Source organism: Scardinius erythrophthalmus, assembly GCF_964197995.2.
Source record: "Scardinius erythrophthalmus genome assembly, chromosome: 6".
NCBI lineage: Eukaryota > Metazoa > Chordata > Actinopteri > Cypriniformes > Leuciscidae > Scardinius > Scardinius erythrophthalmus.
Window position 1 is genome coordinate 1,614,671 of NC_138226.1, and position 25,939 is coordinate 1,640,609.

The window sequence follows — 25,939 nt, forward strand, 5'->3', positions numbered from 1 at the left end:
CTGCTATCTAATGCCATATATGTAACAATATTCAGTGAAAAACACATTTTAAAGGTGTAAATAAGCTGTGACTGGCTCACCCTGTGGGTCGCTCTGAGTGCCGTTCTCTTCTTTGGCGCTCTCTGGGTCGCCTGAAGAGAAAGCATATGTTCTCATTCAACAATTAACATACGGACTAGATGCATATGACGAGTAACTATGATTATGTGCTACTGATTCTCCTCTAGAGCGTGAGGCGAGCCACAGACCTCTCTGGACCTTGAAGCACAGTTTCTTCTTCTGATAGGTGAAGTATCCGGTTATGGCACCAACAGCTGCTACTGCAATCCCACAGACGACACCAACAACCGTACCGGATCCACTGTCTGGAACAGAACCAAACCAAACCACACAGTATGTTACTATACGGCTGCTCGCGTGCTCTGGGTGGTTGCTAGGGCGTTGCTAGGGAGTTAGGGTGTTCTGGGTGGTTGCTAGATAGTTATTAGGGTGTTCTGGTGTTTGTTAGGTAGTTGTTGGGGAGCTCTAGGTGGTTGCTAGGCCATTGCTAGGTAGTCATTAGGGGGTTGTGGTTACTAGGGCAGTTCTATGTAGTCATTAGGGTGTTCTGAATGGTTGCTAGGGCATTGCTAGGTAATCATTAGAGGGTTCTGCGTGGTTACTAGGGCATTGCTATGTAGTCATTAGGGTGTTCTGGATGGTTGCTATGGCATTGCTAGGTAATCATTAGGAGGTTCTAAGTGGTTACTAGGGCAGTTCTATGGCTAGGACATTGCTAGGTAATCATTAGGAGGTTCTGAGTGGTTACTAGGGCATTGCTATGGCTAGGGCATTGCTAGGTAATCATTAGGGGGTTCTTTTTGTTACTAGGGCAGTTCTATGTAGTCATTAAGGTGTTCTGGATGGTTGCTAGGGCATTGCTAGGTAATCATTAGGAGGTTCTGAGTGGTTACTAGGGCATTGCTATGTAGTCAATAAGGGGGTTATGGGTGGCTCCTAGTGTGTTGCTGCATTGCTGTTGGGCATTCTGGGTGTTTTCTAGGCCAATGCTAGGTAGTCATTAAGGGTGTTCCAGGCGGTTGCTAGGGCGTTGTCATTAGGGGGTTATGGGTGTTGCAAGAACGTTGCTATGTATTTGTTGGGGGATTCTGAGTGATTGCTATCTCATTGCTAGGTAGTTGTAAGGCTATTATGCATGGTTAATGGGGAATTGCTAGGCAGTCATTAAGAAGTTCTAAATGGTTGCTAGGGAGTTGCTATGCATTTATAAGAGGGTTCTGGGTGGTTGCTACAGCATTGCTATGTATTCGTTAGGGGATACTGGCTGGTTGATAGGGTGATAGGTAGTTGTTGGGGTAGTTGCTGGGTAGTTGTTGGGGTGGTTGCTAGGGTGTTGCTAGATAGACATTAGGGAGTTCTGGGTTGTTGCTAGGTAGTTGTTAGGATATAATGCATGGTTGACAGGGCATTGCTAGGTAGTCGTTAAGGGTCCTGAGTGGTTGCTAGGGTGTTGCCATGTAGTCACAAGAGGGTTATGGGTGGTTCGTAGGATGTTGATACGTAGTTGCTAGGGGCGTTGCTAGATAGACGTTAGGGGGTTCTGGGTGAAGAGTTCCCTCTCGCACCTCTGATCTTCTGGTCTGTAGATATAACTCAGGTTCCTGCATTAAAATAGGTTTCACTTATAGGGATTTTGGCAAACCCCTAACACTGAGTATATCTGACAGTGATGCTTGACTTAAACACCACTAATGACACGATCATCATCCGCATGAGTTGATCTTTTATAATACCTGCCGCCGCTCCACCCAATCTAACACACACAGAACATCTGCTCGTTCACTGAAGTCAGAGCAAACACAGATTAAAGAGGAATGGTCTCCTAATCATCGTTTTGAACTTGTTTGCTGCTCTTTACTCAGAGTTCTCACAAAGCTCTTTTCCAACATCTGTCAAGCTCAAAAACACTAATGATGTTTATACTGTATAATATCAGTGGATAGACAGTAACAAGAGATTCACACAATGATCCACTAGATGGCAGCATTAGAATACAGCCACTTCAGATTTACATGGAATCCCATTTAAACTCATAAAAAGTGACATAAAAATTCAAAATTATGACATAAAACAATGACTTTTTATGACTTTTATCTCAGAATTTTGACTTCTTATGTCAGTTATGACTTAGTATGTCATAATTGCGACTTTTTTCATCAGGATTTTGACTTTTAATTTACAATTTTGACTTTCTTTCTTATAATTATGATTTACCAAAGAAAGTTATTTTATATGTGGTGAAAATAGACTTCCGTAGGTTTAAAAAGACATTTCACGTGAAACCTCTTTAGAAGGTATTGACAAGTGTTGCATGATTTCGTCATATGGATCATATTGATATGCAATTTACATAACAAGCATGAGAGTCCCATGAGGAACTGGGTAAATGTGTGTCTGTATTACAGGAGGGCTGAGGGTCAAAACTGGAGACATTTTAGAGAAGAGGAAAACTAGAACATTTATGTTCAATATAAACGTTTTTTTTTTCACAAAGGTTTGGCAAAAATATGATTTTTTGTTTCTGAATTTCTGATATTTCCATGCTTCAGTGTTTATCACAGGCACTAATGCAGCATTACCCACAATGCCCTGCTGCAGAGAAACATCAGTTCGGTCCCTCCATGCAGTGACGGAGGGAAAAGCCCTCAAAGAGGAGAAAGACAAGACTGAATCTGATTTACTGATCCTGAGAGAACAAAACAGAAGACTCAAGTGCACTTTATTCCCTCAGAGACACACAACAGACACACAGACACACACACAGACACACAACAACCACACAGACACACAACAACCACACAGACACACACAGACACACAACAACCACACAGACACACAACAACCACACACACACAGACATACAACAACCACACAGACACACACAACCACACAACAACCAAACAGACACACAACAACCACACAGACACACACAGACACACAAAAACACAGATAGGAAAAACGTGTTCCCAGATTATGAAGGAAAAACTGACTGACGATCATCACGTCGTCACTGACTCGCTCTCATGTCGCTCCAAACCGTTCAAACGTGAAACATGCTAGATAATATTAATCAGAATCTTTGATTTATAACCTCGATCTCAATATCATGATATTTTATGTCATAAATTCGTCTTTTTAATCTCATAACTTATAATAATAATAATTTTGACTTTTTATCACCAAACTTGTATTATTTTCACTCTTCCAAGAAACATGCTAGATGATCTTAGTCAGAATGTTATTGTTCCATAACGTCAATCTCCGTCAATTTAGATTTTTTATTTCATAATTATGAACTTTTATTTAAATTTCCACTGATGATTTGAACTTTTTCTCACAACTATGACTTTTTATGACTTATGTCATCATTTCTACATATAAATTACCAACTGTGAGATTAAAAAAGTGAAATTAAAAGATTTATAAGTCGAAATGATGACATAAGTCATAAAAAGTCATAGTTGTGAGAAAAAAAGTAAATGATCAGTCGAAAATGACAATTATGAGAAAAAAGTTTAAATTATCAGTGGAAATTGACATAAAAGGTCCTAATTATGAAATAAATTGCCAATTGTGAGATTAAAAAAGTGAAATTAAAAGATTTATGTCATAATTTTGATTTTTCATCTCATAATTTCAACATGTGACTTCAAACCCATATTATATTCATTCTTCCATGAAACATGTTAGATGATATTATTCAGAATTTTTTTTATAACGTCAACCGAAAAGGATAATTCAGAATTTTTTTAACTCTCAATTCCATTGACATTTTGTCATAATTTTCACTTTAATGTTAATTTCCATTTTTTTAAATCATATTCAATTGTCATATTTCTGATTGTTATATTTTGCTCCAAACTCATATTATTTTCTTTCTCCCATGAAACATATTAGATGATATAAGTCAGACTGTTTGTGTTTAATAAATGTGAATCCCCAATAGGATAATTCATAATTTAGACTTTTGATTTCATAACAACTTTCTTGTAATTATGACTTCGACTTTGACTAATATGCCGTAATTTTGTCTTCATCTCATAATTTCAATATGCCACTCCTATTGTTTTCTTTCATTCATGAAGCATGTTAGATGATATGAGTCAGACTGTTTGTGTTTTATAACGTCAATGTGTGTGTTGTACGCAAACGTGACGTGTGTATTAGTTGATGTGTGTTTGTTCTGCGTGTGTTATTGGGTGGAGCGGCAGGTATTATAGATGACCGACTCATGCGGACGATGATCGTGTTATTAATTGTGTTTGTTAAGTCATGCTTCATTGTCTTCAGTGCTTCTTTCACATCAATAAATATAGACTTTAATCAGGATAGCTGTTAATTCTTAGGAACAGGAATAAGGCTGTGAGGAATAGAAATGCAGTGTGTTCAATGGATTGTAATGTTGTTTAACAACATACTGATGAAACGTTTGCTGTGGAAATCATGTGATCAAAGGACTTTTATAGAGCTTGCCAATGTAAAGTCTGTCCCTCACAGCCTCGTTTTCATTCAGTATAACGTCTAACCAGACTAAAGTCTATGAGAATTGCTAATGTTCACCTGCGTGATCCTAAAACGGGTGAAAATAATCCCACAGACACACAATGGAGGCACCAGAACCACATCTACAGACCATAAGATCACAGAGACACGAGGAAAAATCCTCGAGCTTGTGTATATTAAATATTATTTAATATCATTTAAAAATATGATACCTTTTGGCCCAGAAGCGGCTCCTGCACTGTGAGCTGTAATAGTAGAGAGAACAATGAGATTAAACATAAATATTGGCAATAACCATATTTGTGAAATATGAAGAAAATACAATTACCATGTTTCCTATACAGTACATTAAATATAAGGCATTGCTTACAATTTTTGATGATTTATTTTTCCATGTTTCTGGGAAAGATAACAAATCCTGCCTATAAAAGCCTGATGAGTTGTTTATCACTTTGACGCACACTGCAAAAAATAGTTTATTTTTGTCTCGTTTTCCAGCACAAATATCTAAACTAAAACAAGATATATTTACTGGAGAAGCAAAATGACTGAAGATATTAACTCTTGTTTTCTGAAATTAATCATTCAAATTAAGTGAGTTTCTGCTTAAAACAAGAACAAATATATCAATGCCAATGCGGGCAGAAAAATCATCTTAATTCAAAGGGAAAACAAGATTATTTTTCATTTTAAGGCATAAACTCACTTAATTTTGATCAGTTTTTCAGTAAACAAGGATTCATTTTTCTTCTCCAGTAAATGTATCTTTATTTAAGAATGTTTAGATATTTGTGCTGGAGAACAAGACTGAGTAATAAAATAATGTTTTGCAGTGTACAGAAACCGTGATTATGGAAATGTTATACTTTAATGGTTGTTATATTTGCCCTTAAATTTTTGATTAACGTTAAAAAGTAATTTAATTGACAACAAACACATATATTTTGAGTGTTTTATGACCTTGAGCGGTTATTTTGAAAGGCTTATAATTTAGGCCAGACTCGGCTGATTTGACCAAACCTGAAAATAATGTATAATTAGTTTAAACATGTAAGATTTAAATGCAAAACACCACGTAAATATGACAAAAAGAGGCGTACCTTTGCCATGATCTGCGCTCTGCTTGTCTGCATCTCCGATATCAACCTCTTCTGTGAGCAAAAATCTCTCATTAATCACTCCGTCTGAAATGTATTAATTCTATACATTCATTGCATTCAGAATAGCAGGCATTAAAAAGTTAAATATGCTACTGTAGTTGTATTTATATTAGTGCTGGGCAACAATTAATCGCATCCAAAATAAAAGTTTGTGTTTACATGATATATGTATTATGTATATCTATTTAAGAAATATTTGCATGTATATACTGTATATATATTTATACATAATTTATATTATATTTAAATATTTTATATATAAATAACACATTTTTCTTAAATATATACATGCATGTGTGTGTATTTATATATAGAAAATAATTAGACACAGTACACACACATATATTATTTAAACACAAACTTTTATTTTGGATGCGATTAATCGTTGCCCAGCACTAATTTATTTATTAATTAATAATAATGAATAATGCATGTAGTTTCTGTTAAATGATAGAGAAAGTAAATACACAAATGCACTAAAGCTTTGAAATTATCGCTCACCTGTATCTTCACTGAAAGCATCAGAAAGATCAAATCCTCTAGAATGAACTGGAGAAACACAAAAGCACATGTAAACACGTTTTCATGGTGTCAGACTCCATTACTGATAATCCAGAGTCAAACCTTTCGCTGCTTCATCAGTATTCACTGGTTCATCAATATTCACTTCTTCATCAGTATTCACTGGTTCATCAATATTCACTGGTTCCTCTATTACGACACCGGAATCTAAGAAAAAACACAGACATTACAGACAAAATATGACATTTAGTCCAGAAAACACTGCGACAAAATAACTATATTCCAGTGAATCTCATGAAAAGTGTAAGACTGCAAAATCTGGAAGAGAGGGCAAAGGAAATTAACATTTGAACTCACTCTTGAGAGTGAATCATCCTAATCTACACCTCTTCCCCTCTTCCCCCACTCCTTCTCTCTCATGCTGAGATCACCAACATTCACCCAAGAATCTATATGGTTTAATGTGAATAATTATCATACAGTATTACACATGTTTGATATCATTTGAAATGTCCCAGTGCGACTGGTACAAAGGTCTCATTCCCAAAGAAGGAAACCAAAAGGTAAAAAGGCATTTAAGAGTTTAGAGATAACTGGCACACAGAGGAGGGTGTGTCTTCCAGGCGAATGGCATCCTACTCTCAAAGGTGTAAATTCCATGTAAATTCCCATTGTTAGCAAATGTTTCCATGTAAATCAACCTCTGTCTCCAGTAAGTCTGGGACGGTGATTAATGCAAATTCCCAAAGTGAACTCATGTTTGAAAAGAGGTTTCTGCCTTGGTCTGAGTGTTTAGGGAGATGCTGAAGAGGTGATTCTGAAACTCCGATCAGTCCATAATGTGTAAGGATCTCAAAGACTTCAGCATTATGTATTTTTCAAAATGTCGGGTTTAACCTTCATCTTGTACTCTTTATCTCTGAGCATTTGATGTTATTGTATTGATTATCTTTGAACTGATTATGAAATTGGCATGATACATTTACCTGACATAGTAAAATTGTTACATTTGATTTTATTCCGACTGACTCTGAAATTACTTTCCCAAGTAGATTAAACGGATTCATATGTTCCCGCAAGTTTTGCGTCGGATTAGTGACGACTAATATTTGGCACTGATTCAAGTGTACTTGGTTTGCAAAGACAAGAAGTTAATTTCCGTTTAGGGCAGCAAAAGTGCTGTTTGACCAGTCTAAATCTGGGTGTCTTACCTCAGTTTTAGTTTAGTGTTACTTTAGATAAGTGTGCGTGGGAAATCACGACATGGCCAATCCAAAGCTATTATAAGACAAGTAAAGTTGGTTGACTATCTGTAATAGTGGCCATACCTCTACTGAAGGAAACGTTACGTTAATTTCAAGTGTATGCAACCACTAAAAATATATTTGATTGTGTAAGCGTGAATGCGAGCGATCTCATGTATATAGCAGAGTTACCTCTGTTTGATGACCGAAGCTGACGAGATTGTGATCGTGAGACCCACGTTAAACAAGCCGTGAGGATCTCTCAGCGACATAGCTTCCTAATATGAACGGGTAAAATATAAGTAAAGAGTTGAAAAGAATAATCAAATGCGCTGCTAAACTATTATATAACTGACCAATAACCAATTGGCAATCTAACCTAAATTCGAGGTTGTGATAAAATGGAGTCAGATGTAAAATGGAGTCTTAAATGGAATTAAATTACTTTGACACGCGGAAAAGACAGTAACACACATCACATCAAAATTACTCATTTGATTATTTTATCTTCATGACTATAATGCTTTTTCAACCAAATTCTCATTACTGTAATATGTACTTTGTGTTTTTAATTCCAATTATTATATTTATTATTCCTATTATTCTCATTAATTATTTTAAATCAACAAACATTAGCGGCAGTACAACAAATACTACCATAAGTAAAAATACTTTAAAATTTAAATAAATGTGTTTTTTTTTCATTGCATTACAGTTTGAGAATGTATGTGCTTAATTGTCATTAAAATAATGTTGCAATTTTTTTATGCTAAATATATATTTTTACATTTCATATATATATATATATATATTTTTATTATGGGGTGACATGTGACCCAATATTTATACTGTGGCATTATTTTCATGACAATTAAGCACATTTTACCCTCAAAATTCTCATAAATGTAATGAAAAAACTACATATTATTTCAATTTTTAAGTATTTTAACATTATGGTAGAATTTGTTGTACTGCTGTTAATATTTGTTGTTGTTTGTTAATGTTTGTTGTTAAATTATTGTTTTTATAAAGTTCATGAGATTTACCCAGTATCTAATCAAAGTTTCTGTAATAAGTGTTAAATTGACCATGTTTGCATGTGTTTCAGTTGCAGAGAGAAACAAACTCATTTGACTGACTGGACACTGGAAACCCCTCCGCGTCAAAAACCTTCCAGTCCATCGCCTAATGCAGCATAATCAGAAGCTCATAAGTGAGTGATTTTGTTATATTCTCCATAAAAAGTGACTCTTACAAAACAGCCCTCAGCACAAGTAATATTATTAGTTTGGCATTCACATGTTGCTGCGTTATCATCATCACACTGCAAACAGTGATGTTCTTCCTCAGTATTTCTGTCTCATTTTCCAGCGCAAATATCAAAACATTCTTAAATCAAGATACAAGCAAAATGACGAAAGATATTTGTTTTGTTTGAATAAAAAAGTAAAAAAAGGTAATTGTGACTTTTTATCTCACAACTCGTGACTTTTTTCACACAATTGCATTATATCTGAGATAAAAAGTCGCAATTACCTTTTTTATTCCGTGGCAGAAACAAGTTTCCATAAAAATACAAAACACACAACACTGTATCTATTTCTAATTAGATTGGGTTCTTACAATAATTTTAATATTGATTTGATTTCAGTTCAGTTTCGAAGGATAGATGTGATTCTGCCTTTGAATCTGGTCAAAATGTGATATCTTATTATGATGCCTTAAAGTAGGCAACACACTAGGTTTTGTAACAGATCCATGAACCTGAGGAATGTCAATTCATTTTACAAAGAGCTGATTGAATCCTCACGCCTATTTTTTATCATTTCCAGCATTCTCTCTCACACACAAAAGCATTCAGAGAGGAAATATTCTTAAAAATGCATGTTTATGACATTTCCTTGTTACCTTGATCTGGTTCTTCTTGGTCCGGTTTCTCTTGGTCTGGATTCTTTTGGTCCGGTTCCTCTTGGTCCGGTTCCTCTTGGTCTGGTTCCTCTTGGTCTGGACTCTCTGGCGTTGGTTGTTCTTCTACTTCACCTGTAGCTTCTTCTGGCGTGATTTCTGACAAAGAGAAACAAATGTTCTTTTCAGATGTAGTCTAAACCAGCGAACAAGTCAAAGATCTGTGATGATCAAGATGGGAAAACATGTTCACTGCAATAAATGCTTTTCTTACTTCATGTTTCTGTCTTGTTTTCCAGTACAAATATCTAAACATTCTTAAATCAAGATACATTTTCTGGAAAAGCTAAATAAATTAAGATATTAGGGGCCCTATTTTAATGATCTAAGCACATGGTCTAAAGCGCAGGGCGCAAGTTAACTTACGGCGTCCGAATCCACTTCTGCTAGTTTAACGACGGGATAAATGGTCGGCGCTCCCGGCGCTGGTCTAAAAGGGTCGTCTCTGTTCTCTTAATGAGTAATGGGTGTGTTTTGGGATTTACATGCGTTAAACCAATCAGAGTCTCATCTCCCATTCCCTTTAAATGCCAGTTGCGCGCCATGGCGGATTCGCTATTTACATGACGGAATCTGATAGTGGAAAGACCGAACGCGTCTCCAGAGCGCAAACGGATCTGCTCGTGCGCGAGGTCAAAGTGCGCAAGCAGAACATCTACAGGACAAGCCGGATTCACCATATCTTTAAGCACACAATAATAATCTTTTACATTGTAATCCTTTTAATGTTAATATTTGGCATGTTTGTGTGCCGCTGTGCGTCCCTGTGTGTGTAATAAGCAGAGTGTACACGCGTTGTGGACCCGCCGTACTACTACTACTATGGCCGTCCATGTCGAGTGCGACGAACTGCTTCCCGTTTTGAGTGTCTCTCTTCCAGAAATGACTTGTAGGCCTCCTGAGAGTCCCTGTGGCTGTTGTTAATTGCTGCGCACCAGTTGGGTCTGTCATTTGCAAGTGCCTCCCAGTTGTCCAGGTTGATGGAGAAGGCCTCAAGATCCCTCTTTATGACGTCTTTAAAACGTAGATGGGGGTGACCATATTTGCGGGGGGGCATTTGCAAGCTCGCCATATAGCAAGATTTTTGGGAGGCGGGTGTCATTCATTCGATAAACATGCCCAGTCCAGATAAAAGAATAAATGAAACCATGTCTCACTTGCATATAGTAAGGTGCTTAAGTACACATGCATGGTATACACGGACTTTGAGGAGCAATGAGAGGTTCTTGTTGTGCCAGACACGCTTGCTCAATGTGCTTTGCGTCAAGGTTATTGTTGTTTGATACTGTGGAACCCAGGTAGGTGAATTTGTCTACTACAGATAGACATGTGTTGTTAATGTATACTGTAGGATTTAGGGTTGCAGGTTGGGCAAGGATAACCGTCTTTTTAAGACTAATCTGCAAACCAAACTCTAGACAGAAAACAAGTCTTAATATCTTCAGTCATATTGCTTCTCCAGTAAATGTTTCTTGATTTAAGAATGTTTAGATATTTTTGTGCTGGAAAACAAGACAGAAACACTGAGGAAGAACATCATTTTTTGCAGTGCATGTGTATAAGAACTTCTTTAATGAAATCAGACATTTATGTAACCATTTATATAACATTACAGTAATGCGATGACTCTGTTATAGTTTAACTGTGGCTATCAAAAGTTGTTCATTAAAATCTTTTGTTTCTATGTAACAAAAACAAAGCAAAGTTTATATATGACGTCAACTTGTGGCTTTGAAAAGATCAAACTGTGAGATAAAGAAGATAAGACCAAACTGAGTGATAAAAGAATAAATGAAACCTTGTTCAGTAACGTCAGTCTCATCTGTCGGCGGATCAGCTTCTGAAAACCAAAGCAAGCGAGTATTCAACGTCTGTAAACTTAAAATAATTTTAACTTTTAAAATAATCTTAAAACAGCAGTTTACAAATTCAGTACAGTACGTGCAAGAACATAATATAAACTTTCTGCCAACCTGTTTCAGATGCGTCGGATTTATCTACTGTACAACAAAGAAAAAAACAATGATCAGTACAATATGTTTTTTAAGTCGCACTCAAAAAATATTTTAGGCTTTGAATTGCATATAAAATGTCCATCCATTTGCATTACACCGTTAACACATACTAAAAACTTAATGTCATGCATAAATGAAGTTGCACTAAAAAAAGTTTATTATTTATTTGCATCTATTTGATTTGATGTAAATAATCATATTTTCAAAATGCATGTATTCAAATGGCTTAGATTCAGCATACATCTGTTCGTTGTGAAAACATATTATTCAGTTAAAAGGTATGAATACGACTAGTTGTGGAACAAACAATATTCAGTATGAGGTTGAAAGAAATTGGATGTATTGATTATAAATATATCTGGTTATTGCATATTTAAAACACGTTTAGAATAATCGCAGAAATATAACCAGTTTCATTTATCTATGACTGACAAATATGCATCACATTACATTTATTCGATTGTTAAACACAAGAAAATGTTATATGCAATTCAAAAACATAAATCTTAAATTTAGGATTGAATATTTTTTGCGTGCACACTTGACAGAATTTATATTTTCATTGATGTAAATTCTTTAGAAATTAATTTTGTAGACAAATATGAATTGCCAACATAAAAACATAATATTTCAGCCCTGTTTATGCTATTTTAAAGGTTCCTAATTTTGTTTTGGAGTTTCCTACAATTGATTTACATGCATCCAAATTTTCTCATATTTAGCAGCATCAGCTCATTTCTCAGTGTCTGAAACAGTTCGATCAAAGATTCAGTCTCTAAACCCCGCCTTTCTGAGAGATGCTCTGCTCTGATTGGTCAGACGCCACAGTCTGTTGTGATTGGTCGACCGCTACAGACGATGGCGTGGGTTTTATCGTATCAATATCGTCAAAGTGGATTTGCTTTGGCAGCAGAGAAACAGCGTCTTTGAACAACACGATTCAAACTCTTCCAGTCTCAGATACAACTGGTGTTTAAGGGCGGAGCTAAGTAGACATCGTTCAACGACAGCCAATGAAGACCTTCATGCAAATCTGTTACATTGTTACATAAAGAATGTAACAAAAAAAAACAAAAAAAAAACTGGAATTGCTGACGACTCGTTTCTGCAGTTCAGAATCGAATTAGGACACAATAACTTTATTTGTTGTGCACTTTGATCGTTAAAACTTTGCAGAGCTTTTACATTCATAAACAGCTCTATTACACACTATATGAACGTGAATATTTGAAAAAAAAAACATAAAAAAGAAAAAAAAGAGCACCCCACTATTATAAGCTTGGGGAAAAAAAAAAAAAAAACTAAATAAGGATGAGTTTGGGAAGAAAAATGTCCCAGATAGCTTTTTGGGAAAGCAATTTGAGAATGCCACAAAGCTGGACTGCCAAAGCACTCGCCACAAGTGTCACAAACACACACACTTTGAGCAGAGCTGGTGGAAAGACATGTGGACAGAAGTGTCGTGTTTCTACCTGCTTCAATAGGAGCTTCTCCTTCAACAGGTTCCTCTTCAGCTGATGAAGCTAAGTCAGGGAAATATGAGTCAGATGCATATGATGATGTTTGTATATTTGAAATATGTGTGGCTATAGCATCACTTAATTTGATAACATCAATCCTGGAGGAATGTGTGAACGGGATGATTGTCCGACTCACTGTTATTGTGTTTAGTGTTTCACGAGCAACATATTAAACATTGCATCTGTTTTTTCACTACATCTCGGCTATCCTGACTCTTACCGAAACGGCAAAAAATGTAATAGTCAAAACCACATTATTATTACAGGCCCGATGAATTTCTATGACTTTTCCAGTCCTTCATGATTACAGGATAGTTTAAAAATCCTCTTATACGGAAAGAGCAACTTCTAGCGATGGAATATATTATAAGGCTGAGCATAACTAGATTTCCTTGATTTTGTTCATGATTCTTACAGGCCCTTTTATAATTTTCTAATACATTAGTGTCCAAAAGTGATGCTTAGAAAAGTTCACATCTTCACCCTTCATTCAAATATTATTAAAGATTTTGTAGTCATATTGTGTAGTTGTGTTGCATTCGATGTTTTATTAGTGATAATAACGCTATGAAACATGACGAATTGTGCAACATAATTTCTGGCCAGACTGTCATTCAAAGAAATTATGAACACATGCAAAAACAAGATAACCAACGAAATATTAATAACTGATTATGTTGTAATCAATGTGTGTTTTTTTTTTTTTTTTGCATACTAAAATCAAACCTGTAGCTGAAGTTTGACTTTTTTTGCCAAATAATTTTGTCAGATAAACACCTTAACTAAGTTTAGTGTTTTGTTCTGTCTTCATATTTACAATATTTAAAAATATAAAATATTTCCCTCAAATTTGGATGGTTTCATTGAACTTAGAGGGCCCTATTTTAACGGTCTGAAACGCAAGTATCAAGCACGAAACGCAAGTGACTGTGGGCGGGTCTCGGGCGCTGTTGCTATTATACCGGCGGGATAAATGACTCTTGCGCCCGACGCAAATCTAAAATGTGTTGGTCTGAAGAGCTTCATTACTCATAGGTGTGGTTTGGGCGTAACGTGAAATAAACCAATCAGAGCGTCATCTCACATTCCCTTTAAGAGCAGGCGCGCTTGTTCCATGGCGGATTGCTATTATAACGGCGGATTTGCCAGGAGCGGTTCACAGCCGAGGAGACCGACGCTCTCGTCAGGGCCGTAAAACACAGAGAAGTGACATTGGGGATGGAGAAACACACCCAGATTAGCTTCGGTTAAACAGGCGTATGATCATTTGGGTAAATGTGTAAGCTAGATTTATGCCTATTTTTCACATCTTCATGGACACCACAATGATTTCCCTCGTGTGTTAATATTGTTCCTTGTAATAATGTATGGTTTTCTAAAAATGAAAACTGCTGCTTGTGTGTAGATGAGAGAAGCAAAGTGTGTGTGCGTTGTGCTCACGCTACATTATGGCCAAGCATGCGCCCTTAAAATAGCCTCTGAATAACATCCGCAACGCGCCACTGACTTTAGACGAGGTTTCTCCTGGTCTGAGGAGGAATTGTTTTCTGAAACTGCAAAATAGCACCAGGGAACGTTTGCGCCGGATCACGCCTCCTCTTTTCGATGAACCGCCGCCGGGAGCGCAAGTTCATTCCCTAATTTACCGACGTGCGTCTGTGGAGGGAAGAGTCCGCTGTGCGCGGGTGCGAAATAGGAATGACACATGCGTCATGTACAAAGTCAATTGCGCTGGGTGCGAGATAGGGCCCATAGTGTCATTAAAAACAAACATCACTTTTGGCCACTGCTGTATATCCAGGTTCTCTATGACTGATTTTAATATTCATGTTGTATTATATTATATCTCCTTGTTATCGTCTGTTATTTGTGTCTTTATTTCAGTGATATTTACCTGCTGGTTTTTCTGTCGCTGGCTGCTCGTCCTCAGCAACATCTGGGAAAACACACACACACACACACACACACACACACACACACACACACACACACACACACACACACACACACGAGGTGAAAACCTTCAAACATGGCAGATCTGGATGATGTTGATTTAGTTTTGTTCAGGCGTTGTTCAAGTGTGTTGAGACTGGAAACTTGTACCTGGATCAGGCTTTGTCTCCTCAGCTTCAGTCTCTATTAACAACACAAAAGACAATAAATCACAATATTTCAAGGTGTATCATTATACCGACTCTATGATGCTGATGAATATGCATTCTGTATGAATGCATTGACTGACAGACTATATTACCTGGCAGAATATTCTGATTATTATTAATCATTGTAGTCTTTTATCAAACTGCATACTGCATTAAGCCAATTAGCTTTTTTTATATAATTTTAGTTTTCATTTTAATTTTACCTTAATTTTTTTGTAATGTTGTTTGTGTTTGTCATTGTATTCGTTTTTTATCTTTCTATTTTTCAAAACAAAACTTCAATGGAATTGGTACAAAACTTAGTTTTGGCACTTCTATGTGAACACACACATAAAAATCATGGACATGAATCGAAAAGGTAAATGGTCCTGAAAAAATAGTCACACTTTTGCTCCTTACGGTCAAAAATGAAATGAATGGGAAACGAATTTCGTCTAGTGGAAGCGTTTGGCCAAACAACATCTCACTGAAAGCTCATTTTTTGAGATATCAACCTCAAATTTGGAACACAGCTTGTTTAGATTTATGGATTTGATTTCTCATATTTTTAGAGTACAACTTGTTTAGGAAAATATATATAATATTAAAATATATATAAAATTAAAAATAGTATTTTTGTCTATTTTTTATAACAGTAAAAGTGAAATTCTATCACTTTTTTAAGTTCACATTTTTTACCTTTTTTCATCTGCCTAGTTTCTTCTTTCCAAAGAGACCAAACTTCAGTCTGTGATCCAAAGCTTTAAATATCTATGAGAGTTTAAGCTGGAAATGTTCAGGTCTATGCTCAAAAAGTGAATAAATGGATTATAACTACTGCATAAATATAATTTAGTATCATAAAATCCCTTAAAAATACAAAATTATCATTATCAAACTAAAATAATTTACATTCATTTGATTGAAAGCCACATTTGATCATTTTTGAAAGCCACGTGAAGTTTTTAATCTAATATTTATATTTTATTTTATTTCAGTTTTATGGAAACAACTTTTAAAGAGGACCTTTTATGCCCTTTTACAAAGTCTTGATGTTGTTTTCGGGCTCTAATAAAACATGTTTTCCTGCTTGAATGTTGATTATTTGTTCGTTACATTATATGATCCGGCTCTTATTCATGCAAATGCTTTTAAACCATTCAAGTGGGACAAGACAAAAGAGAAAGCGCTGACAGCACTAGTTTTAAATCAAGTCAAGTCTCCTTCATTTATACAGCGCTTTAACAATATAGAGTTTCACAGCAGCTTTACAGTGATAACAGGAGATTACAGTAACAGAGAGTGTTCAGGCGTTACAGCAGATCTAGAATAAAGTTATTGTCCAGATAAAGTTAGCTTTGATTGATTCACTTTCGTCACAACGATCATAAGTTATTAACGAAGTGGCCGCTAACACGCACCGTTCTCACAGAAAACCCTTAATGTGTTCCGGCTCATTTGCACAACAACAGTGTGTTTTAGTTTAGCTACACCTCTTATTAATGGTAAAATCACTGTAGAGTGTGTGTGTGTGTGTGTGTGTGTGTGTGTGTGTGTGTGTGTGTGTGTGTGTGTGTGTGTGTGTGTGTGTGTGTGTGTGTGTGTGTGTGTGTGTACCTGTAGGATCTGTGGCTTCATCCACAACTTTATCCTCTGTTTCTTTAGTTGGAGGTTCAGCGTCTGTAACTTCACAATAACAATCACAATCAGAATATATATATATATATATATTGTATAAAATATATATTTTCATGATTTATAATCACAACTTTTTATCTTTTGTCAATTCAACTTAGATAATTAATGTGGTTCTGATAACATTATTTCGAGTTTCTCGAATTTTATTAACTAAAATTTTTTATTTCAGTGAACTCAAATGTTTAATGCCTGGTTCAGATTACACGATTTTAGCCCATTTTTGTGAAAAAAAGACTATCATATTTATTTTTTTCGGCCCTCCACGACGGGTTCCGTTAAGAGTGAGTGAGTGTGTGTGTGTGTGTGTGTGTGTGCGAGTGAGTGAGTGAGTGAGTGAGTGAGTATGTGTGTGTTCACGCGAGTGAGTGAGTGAGTGAGTGTGTGTGTGTGTGTGTGTGTGTGTGTGTGTGTGTGTGTGTGCGAGTGAGTGAGTATGTGTGTGTTCACGCGAGTGAGTGAGTGAGTGTGTGTGTGTGTATGTGTGTGAGTGAACGTGAGTGAGTGAGTGAGTGTGTGTGTGTGTGTGTGTGTGTGTGTTTATGTGTGTGTGTGAGTGAGTGAGTTAGTGAGTGAGTAAGTGTGTGTGCGAGTGAGTGTGTGTGTGTGAGTGTGTGTATGTATGTGTACAAATGAGTGAGTGTGCGAGTGAGTGTGCGAGTTGAGTGTGCGCGAGTGAGTGTGCGCGAGTGAGAGTGTGCGAGTGAGAGTGTGCGAGTGTGCGAGTGAGAGTGTGAGAGTGTGCGAGTGAGTGAGTGTGCGAGTGAGTGTGCGAGTGAGAGTGTGCGAGTGAGTGAGTGTGCGAGTGAGTGAGTGTGCGAGTGAGAGTGTGCGAGTGAGAGTGTGCGAGTGAGTGAATGTGCGAGTGAGTGAGTGTGCGAGTGAGAGTGTGCGAGTGAGTGAGTGTGCGAGTGAGTGTGCGAGTGAGTGAGTGTGCGAGTGAGAGTGTGCGAGTGAGAGTGTGTGAGTGAGAGTGTGCGAGTGAGTGAGTGTGCGAGTGAGAGTGTGCGAGTGAGAGTGTGCGAGTGAGTGAGTGTGAGAGAGTGAGTGTGCGAGTGAGAGTGTGCGAGTGAGAGTGTGCGAGTGTGAGAGCGAGAGTGTGCGAGTGAGTGAGTGTGCGAGTGAGAGTGTGCGAGTGAGAGTGTGCGAGTGAGACTGTGCGAGTGAGAGTGTGCGAGTGAGAGTGAGAGTGTGAGTGCGAGTGAGAGTGTGCGAGTGAGAGTGAGAGTGTGAGTGCGAGTGAGAGTGTGCGAGTGAGAGTGTGTGAGTGAGAGTGTGCGAGTGAGAGTGTGCGAGTGAGAGTGTGCGAGTGAGAGTGTGCGAGTGAGAGTGTGCGAGTGAGTGAGTGTGCGAGTGAGTGAGTGTGCGAGTGAGAGTGTGCGAGTGAGAGTGCGAGTGAGAGTGTGCGAGTGAGAGTGTGCGAGTGAGAGTGTGAGTGTGCGAGTGAGAGTGTGTGAGTGAGAGTGTGCGAGTGAGAGTGTGCGAGTGAGAGTGTGCGAGTGAGACTGTGCGAGTGAGAGTGTGCGAGTGAGTGAGTGTGCGAGTGAGTGAGTGCGAGTGAGAGTGTGCGAGTGAGAGTGTGCGAGTGAGTGTGCGTGTGAGAGTGTGTGAGTGAGTGTGCGAGTGAGAGTGTGCGAGTGAGTGTGCGAGTGAGAGTGTGCGAGTGAGTGTGTGAGTGAGAGTGTGCGAGTGAGTGTGTGAGTGAGAGTGTGCGAGTGAGTGTGTGAGTGAGAGTGTGCGAGTGAGTGTGTGAGTGAGAGTGTGCGAGTGAGAGTGTGCGAGTGAGAGTGTGCGAGTGAGAGTGTGCGAGTGAGAGTGTGTGAGTGAGTGTGCGAGTGAGAGTGTGCGAGTGAGTGTGCGAGTGAGAGTGTGCGAGTGAGTGTGTGAGTGAGAGTGTGCGAGTGAGTGTGTGAGTGAGAGTGTGCGAGTGAGAGTGTGCGAGTGAGAGTGTGCGAGTGAGAGTGTGCGAGTGAGAGTGTGCGAGTGAGTGTGTGAGTGAGAGTGTGCGAGTGAGAGTGTGCGAGTGAGTGTGCGTGTGAGAGTGTGCGAGTGAGAGTGTGCGAGTGAGTGTGCGTGTGAGAGTGTGTGAGTGAGTGTGCGAGTGAGAGTGTGTGAGTGAGTGTGCGAGTGAGAGTGTGCGAGTGAGTGTGCGAGTGAGAGTGTGCGAGTGAGTGTGTGAGTGAGAGTGTGCGAGTGAGAGTGTGCGAGTGAGTGTGCGTGTGAGAGTGTGTGAGTGAGTGTGCGAGTGAGAGTGTGCGAGTGAGAGTGTGCGAGTGAGTGTGTGAGTGAGAGTGTGCGAGTGAGTGTGTGAGTGAGAGTGTGCGAGTGAGAGTGTGCGAGTGAGAGTGTGCGAGTGAGTGTGCGATAACTCCATTATTTTTAGGAGTTTCAAGTAAATTCTCCAGTTAGGAGCAATACTTGTAGCCTCTTATAAGATCCATAAGAAAAGCAATAGGCTAAAATTTTTTAATTAACGTTCTGGTTAGGGACTGTTCATTTTTTATTTAAGGGACTACCGGAGGAGTTTTAAGATATATAGTCAAAATAGACTTAGATAAATGTATTTAATCAAATACTACTATTTTTCACAGTCATCTTTTTACTTTAAGACCGGGGTAAAGCAAGGAAAACGTCTCGGTTACTGATGTAACCCTCGTTCCCTGAAGGAGGGAACGGGAGACGTAACGTCGACGTGACGACGTAATTGGGATCACTTCAGGGAGCCCTATCAACTTCGAGTGTCTACAGAACGAGCCAATGAACGTTGGCGTGCGTGAATCGCGTCACGCGCCCCGCCCCGCCGCGCGGGTATAAACAGGAAGCGGGCGCACGCACACATTGTTTTTCGCTGAGGAGCCGAGATTTGTGACGGCCATGCAGCGATGGTCAGCAACGGTGGCGACGGGACGTTACGTCTCCCGTTCCCTCCTTCAGGGAACGAGGGTTACATCAGTAACCGAGACGTTCCCTTTCAGTCGCTCACGTTCGACGTAACGTCGTCGTGACGAAGTAATTGGGATCCCATGGAAAACGCCACGGTTGCTGCCACATCCAGCGCCCTACGCAAGACTCTCAGACCCCCAACTGCTGGGGCGGAAGATCTGCGTATAGGGAGTTCAACTGCTGTTCCATTATACCCCACACAGCGGAACTCTTGGATAACACTGGGAAAGCGTACCTCTCCAGGGGAAAGAACGCTGCGGAGCCACATCCTGCCCGAAGGGAGGTAACATGTGGAGAATACACATATGGACTGGCCGAAGGGGCAGTGCGACATATGGAATGTCACTGGGGTGGCTCCACCCGAAGGGGGAGACACACCGGACAGTGACGGCAGAGCAGACTCTGCCAAGGGAAGACACGGGCTCACCGCAGGGAACTGGTCGTGGAAGAATACACATATGGGATCGCCGCAGGGATCACCACATATGGAACCCAGCCTAGCACAAGTTACACAAGCATACGAGCACTAGGCCTGGCGTCGGACGCTCCGCAACGTCCGACTGCCGAAGGGGTGCGGAGGAACTCACAGGGTTCGCCAATGGGGAACTCGACTGGAGTAAAAAGCGCACGTATCCGTTCCTAGGAAGGGAGTGGCGCAGCAAGCCGACACTAGAGCGGGAACTTCGGTGTTACCGGCTAGTAGAAGCGAGCACACAGGAAGAAACCGGCTCAACACGTAAGCTATAAAACCTAGCGAACGTGTTAGGTGTCGCCCAGCCCGCAGCTCTACAGATGTCTGTCAGCGAGGCGCCGTGAGCCAGCGCCCAGGAAGAAGCGACACTCCTAGTGGAGTGGGCTTTCAACCCAGGCGGGCAGGGCACGCCTTGGGCTTCGTAAGCCAAGGCGATGGCATCCACTATCCAGTGGGCCATCCTCTGCTTGGAGACAGCCTTCCCTTTCTGCTGGCCTCCGTAACAGACGAAGAGCTGATCTGAGGTCCTGAGGCTTTGCGTTCTGTCCACGTACAGACGCAGAGCGCGAACGGGACAGAGAAAAGCCAGGGCTGGGTCTGCCTCCTCCGAAGGCAGCGCTTGCAGGTTCACTACCTGGTCCCGGAAGGGAGTGGTAGGAACCTTGGGCACGTATCCGGGCCGGGGTCTCAGGATGACGTGAGAGTTATCCGGGCCGAATTCTAGGCACGATTCGTCGACCGAAAATGCATGCAGGTCCCCTACCCTCTTGATAGAGGCCAATGCAACCAGGAGTACTGTCTTACAGGACAGAATTTTTAACTCAGCTGATTGCAGAGGCTCAAAGGGTGGTCTCTGAAGTGCCGAAAGGACCAGAGACAAGTCCCAAGAGGGTATAGAGAGTGGGCGAGGAGGATTCAGTCTCCTCGCTCCCCTCAGGAACCTGACGATCAGGTCATGCTTTCCCAAAGACTTACCATCAACAGCATCGTGATGTGCGGCAATAGCGGCAACATACACTTTAAGGGTGGAGGGAGACAGCCTTCGCTCCAGCCCTTCTTGCAGGAAGGAAAGCACGGCTCTGATCGAGCAAGATCGGGGGTTCTCCTTGTGAGAGGAGCACCAGTCAACGAACAGGTTCCACTTCAATGCATAGAGGCGCCTCGTAGAGGGGGCTCTAGCGGAAGTGATGGTGTCAACTACCGCAGGGGGTAGGTCACCTAGAACCTCCGCGTCCCGTCCAGGGACCAGACATGGAGTTTCCAGAGGTCTGGACGCGGGTGCCATAAGGTGCCCCGTCTCTGAGAGAGCAGGTCTTCTCTCAGAGGAATGGGCCAGGGAGGGGCTGTCGCGAGGAGCACTAGTTCCGGGAACCAGGTCCGGTTGGGCCAATACGGCGCAACTAACAAGACCTGCTCCTCGTCCTCCCTGACTTTGCACAAGGTCTGTGCAAGAAGGCTCACTGGGGGAAACGCATACTTGCGAAGGCCCCGGGGCCAGCTGTGTGCCAGAGCATCCGTGCCGAGGGTCCCCTCGGTCAGAGAATAGAACGACTGGCAATGAGACGTGTCCGGGAGATCTACCTGAGCGGTCCAAACAGATCTACCTGAGCGGTCCCGAAGCGCCTGAAAATCAGCTGGACCACCTGGGGATGGAGTCGCCATTCTCCCGGTAGCACCTGCTGCCGTGAGAGCTCGTCGGCTGCACGGTTGAGCAGGCCCGGAATGTAAATGGCAGGAAGCGACCTCAGATGCTTCTGACTCCAGAGGAGGAGATGGCGGGCGAGTTGTGACATGCGGCGGGAACGTAGACCACCTTGGCGGTTGATGTACGCAACGGTCGCAGTGCTGTCCGTACGGACCAGTACGTGCTTGCCTAGTAGCAGCGTTTTGAAACGGCTCAGTGCAAGACGTACTGCTAACAACTCGAGGCAGTTGATGTGCCAATGCAGTTGAGGCCCCGTCCACAGACCTGAAGCTGCATGCCCGTTGTACGTGGCCCCCCAGCCGGTGGTAGAGGCATCCGTGGAGACCACAGAGTGCCTGGACACTTGTTCCAGGGGAACACCTGCCCGCAGGAAGGAAGGGTCCGACCACAAGCTGAGAGTTTGGCGACAGTGCGGAGTCACTTGGACCCGGCACGAGCCGCTCTGCCACGCCCATCTCGGGACTCGATCGTGGAGCCAGTGTTGGAGCGGCCTCATATGAAGCAATCCGAGCGGCGTAACCGCGGCTGCAGATGCCATATGCCCCAGGAGCCTCTGAAACAGTTTCAGTGGTGCCGCTGTTCTGCGTCTGAGCGTGCTCACGCAGTTCAACACTGACTGGACACGGGCCTCGGTGAGGCGCGCTGTCATGTTGATCGAGTCCAACTCCATACCAAGAAAAGAGATCCTCTGCCCGGGGGTGAGTTTGCTCTTTTCCCAGTTGACCCGAAGCCCTAGGTGGCTGAGGTGACTGAGCACCATGTCCCTGTGTTCGCACAACTGCTCTCTCGACTGGGCCAGAATCAGCCAGTCGTCGAGGTAGTTGAGGATGCGAACACCACGCTCGCACATGGGAGCAATGGCCGCCTCCGCGACTTTCGTGAAGACGCGGGGCGACAGGGCCAGCCCGAAGGGTAAGACCTTGTACTGATATGCCCGTCCCTCGAACGCAAAGCGGAGAAACGGTCTGTGTCGAGGGAGAATCGAGACATGAAAGTACGCGTCCTTCAGGTCGATCGCTGCAAACCAATCTTGGGGACGGATGCATTTGAAAATGCGTTTCTGCGTAAGCATCTTGAATGGTAGCCTGTGAAGGGACCGGTTCAGGACGCGCAGGTCCAAGATTGGTCGTAACCCACCACCTTTCTTGGGTACAATGAAGTACGGGCTGTAGAAGCCGGTCTTCATATCGGCTGGAGGGACCGGCTCGATCGCGTCCTTCGCCAGTAGGACTGCGATCTCTGCCCTGAGCACAGGGGCATTGTCCGCCAGAACACGGGTGAACAGGATGCCCTTGAAAGCAGGGGGGCGCCGGGCGAACTGAATCGCATAGCCGAGTCTGATGGTACGGATGAGCCAGCGAGACGGGCTGGGAAGCGTTAACCAGGCTCCCAGAGACCGAGCAAGCGGGACTAACGGCACCACAGACGTACCCGGGGTGGGGCAGCGCGGCGGAATGCAGGGACCCGACTCGGACGGCACAGCGGCCCGAAGTGGGGTCTGAGTGTGTGGTGCAGCACATACCTGCTTCCGTCGAAGGGCAGAGTGAGTGTGAGGAGGCGAGAGCACGTCCGGAACACAGCCACTGCTGCTCACTGGCGATGAAAGAGGGGCTCGGGAGTGACAAGGCATGGCAGCGTCGTCGACTGCCAAGCGCGCCCTCTTGGGGCCCAGAGGTTTCAGAAATTGCTCTTTTTTTGAAAATGTGGGTACCACTGACCCGTGGGTCAGTGGCGGAACAAAAAGAAAAGGAAACAAAAGATTCTCCGCCCGGCCCTCCACCGGGGGAAGGAGTGGCGCCTTCGCCATCTCCTGAAGAGCAACTTGATCCACCTCCGGGCCGCCCGTCTCAGGGTCGTTTGCACCGTCGCTTGCCTCCTGGTTTGGCAGCGGCCTGGACGGGCGGGGTCGGCTTCCTACGGCTTGCTCCGCGCTGAGGCCTGGATGGTTGCTGCTGCTGCTGGGGCTTAGCGGGAGCGGAGGACGCCGCAGAAGGCCGACCTCGGCGACGAGTAGACGGAGGGTCTGCGGCCGGCGGACGGGTGGGAGCAGCAGCGGTCCGCCGGGGCAGGATGTGCCGGATGGCCTCCGTCTGCTTCTGTGCGGCCGAGAACTGTTGGGCAAAGCTCTCGACCGCGTCGCCGAACAACCCAACCTGGGAAAGAGGGGCATCCAGGAACCGATATTTATCGGTGTCCCTCATATCCGCCAGGTTGAGCCAAAGGTGGCGCTCCTGGACCACCAAGGTGGACATCGCCTGACCGACAGAACGTGCGGTTTCCTTCGTCGCCCGGAGGGCGAGGTCGGTTGCCACACGGAGCTCCCGGAGGAGCTCTGGGTCAGAACCACCCTCGTTCATGTCCATGAGCGCCTGGGCCTGGTGGACCTGCAAGAGCGCCATGGCATGGAGGGCGGAAGCAGCCTGTCCACAGGCCTTGTAAGCCTTCGCCGTTAGACCGGACGAAAACTTACAGGCCTTGGACGGGAGGCGTGGATTACCCCGCCAAGAGGAAGCGGACGCCGGACACAGCTGCATCGCGACGGCCCGCTCCACCGGGGGGATATCCACATACCCCTTAGCTGCCCCGCCGTCGAGGGTGGCGAGGGGTGAGGAGCCACTAGAACGGCTTCGGGCACTATACGGTGCCTTCCACGTCCTAGAAAGCTCCTCATGCACTTCCGGAAAGAAAGGTACCGGGGCGGCGCACTGAGAACCAGCACGGCCCGCCCCGAGAAACCAATCGTCCAACCGAGAAGGTTCGGGACGTGGTGGAGGATTCCACGCAAGCCCGACCTTCTCGGCGGCCCGGGAAAGCATAGCAGTCCATTCTGGATCCGGCTCGGACAACGCTACACACCCCGAGGGGGGCAACGCAGCCGAGTCGTCATTTCCAGAGGACAGCTCCCCCTCCGATGCTGCGATCGACATCTGGTCATCAGCCGGAGCCCCAAAGGAAACGGTTGGCCGTTCCGGAGAAGGACCAAGACGTTCACTAAGGAGCCCCAATGGCGACAGCGCTTGTGAGGCGTGAGGGGCCCGCGGAGGATGACTCGACGGGGAAGCCCTCACGGTAATCCTCAGATCACCCTGGTCATGCACCGAAGTAGGTCTATTCTGCGGGGCAGAATAGACACTAGATCGGGGCATAGGCGAGGGGACTGCACCTCCCTTGAGGTAAGCGAGTCTCGATCTAAGCGCTGCGATAGTCATATTCCCGCAATGGGAACATGAACTATCCACAAAAGCTGCCTCAGCGTGTTGAATGCCCAAACACGAGAGGCAACTGCTGTGGCCATCTGCTGGCGCCAGGGAACGACGGCATCCAGAAACGCACAAGCGGAATGACATCTTGAAAAAGACGCAGGGTCACGCTTGTGTTGCTCTTTTAGTAAAAATAAAAAAGGTTGAAAAAATACTCTCTCAGTGCTGAGGCACCCAGGGGTAGCCGCGGTGTGAATAAACACACAAGGAAACGCCCACCGAACCGACACACACACACACACAAACACAGAACAATAGTGCTGTGAAAACAGCAGTTTGTGAGCTGCAATGCTCGCGGCCACCGCTGATCGCGCCGTCACACCAACACTGTAGGCAGAGAGTAGATCTCTTTGAAGTCTTCAAGGGCTGAATCTCTTTGTAGACAGAAGTCTCACGAAAGCTCGGCTCCGAAGTGAAAAGACAATGTGTGCGTGCGCCCGCTTCCTGTTTATACCCGCGCGGCGGGGCGGGGCGCGTGACGCGATTCACGCACGCCAACGTTCATTGGCTCGTTCTGTAGACACTCGAAGTTGATAGGGCTCCCTGAAGTGATCCCAATTACGTCGTCACGTCGACGTTACGTCGAACGTGAGCGACTGAAAGGGAACTACAATTTAACAAGGCGACATAATGAACAACACTCGTCTCATTCGTGGAGGTGGAAAAACAAGTTCTTAACTTCTTTGTGACATGCAAGATTTATTGTATTAAAACTTAAATGCAAAACAAAAGGC

At 43.0% G+C, this 25,939-nt stretch overlaps 1 protein-coding gene across 4 annotated transcripts in view; it reads right to left on the bottom strand.

Annotated features, from left to right (window-relative positions):
* Positions 1 to 25,939, bottom strand: part of LOC308692479 (uncharacterized protein) — a 35,864-nt gene that overhangs the window by 2,038 nt on the left and 7,887 nt on the right. For 2 of the 4 annotated variants that reach the window (XM_081368528.1, XM_081368525.1), the window contains 13 exons: positions 16,748 to 16,816; positions 15,093 to 15,125; positions 14,884 to 14,925; positions 12,942 to 12,992; positions 11,428 to 11,454; positions 11,253 to 11,294; positions 9,398 to 9,553; positions 6,348 to 6,452; positions 6,225 to 6,272; positions 5,664 to 5,714; positions 4,776 to 4,808; positions 249 to 365; positions 81 to 131 (listed from right to left, as the gene is read on the bottom strand). In XM_081368528.1, the coding sequence (XP_081224654.1) occupies positions 81 to 131; positions 249 to 365; positions 4,776 to 4,808; positions 5,664 to 5,714; positions 6,225 to 6,272; positions 6,348 to 6,452; positions 9,398 to 9,553; positions 11,253 to 11,294; positions 11,428 to 11,454; positions 12,942 to 12,992; positions 14,884 to 14,925; positions 15,093 to 15,125; positions 16,748 to 16,816 (825 nt within the window). The remainder of the gene's footprint in view (positions 1 to 80; positions 132 to 248; positions 366 to 4,775; positions 4,809 to 5,663; positions 5,715 to 6,224; positions 6,273 to 6,347; positions 6,453 to 9,397; positions 9,554 to 11,252; positions 11,295 to 11,427; positions 11,455 to 12,941; positions 12,993 to 14,883; positions 14,926 to 15,092; positions 15,126 to 16,747; positions 16,817 to 25,939) is intronic. The other 2 variants (XM_081368527.1, XM_081368526.1) reach the window with 2 other exon arrangements.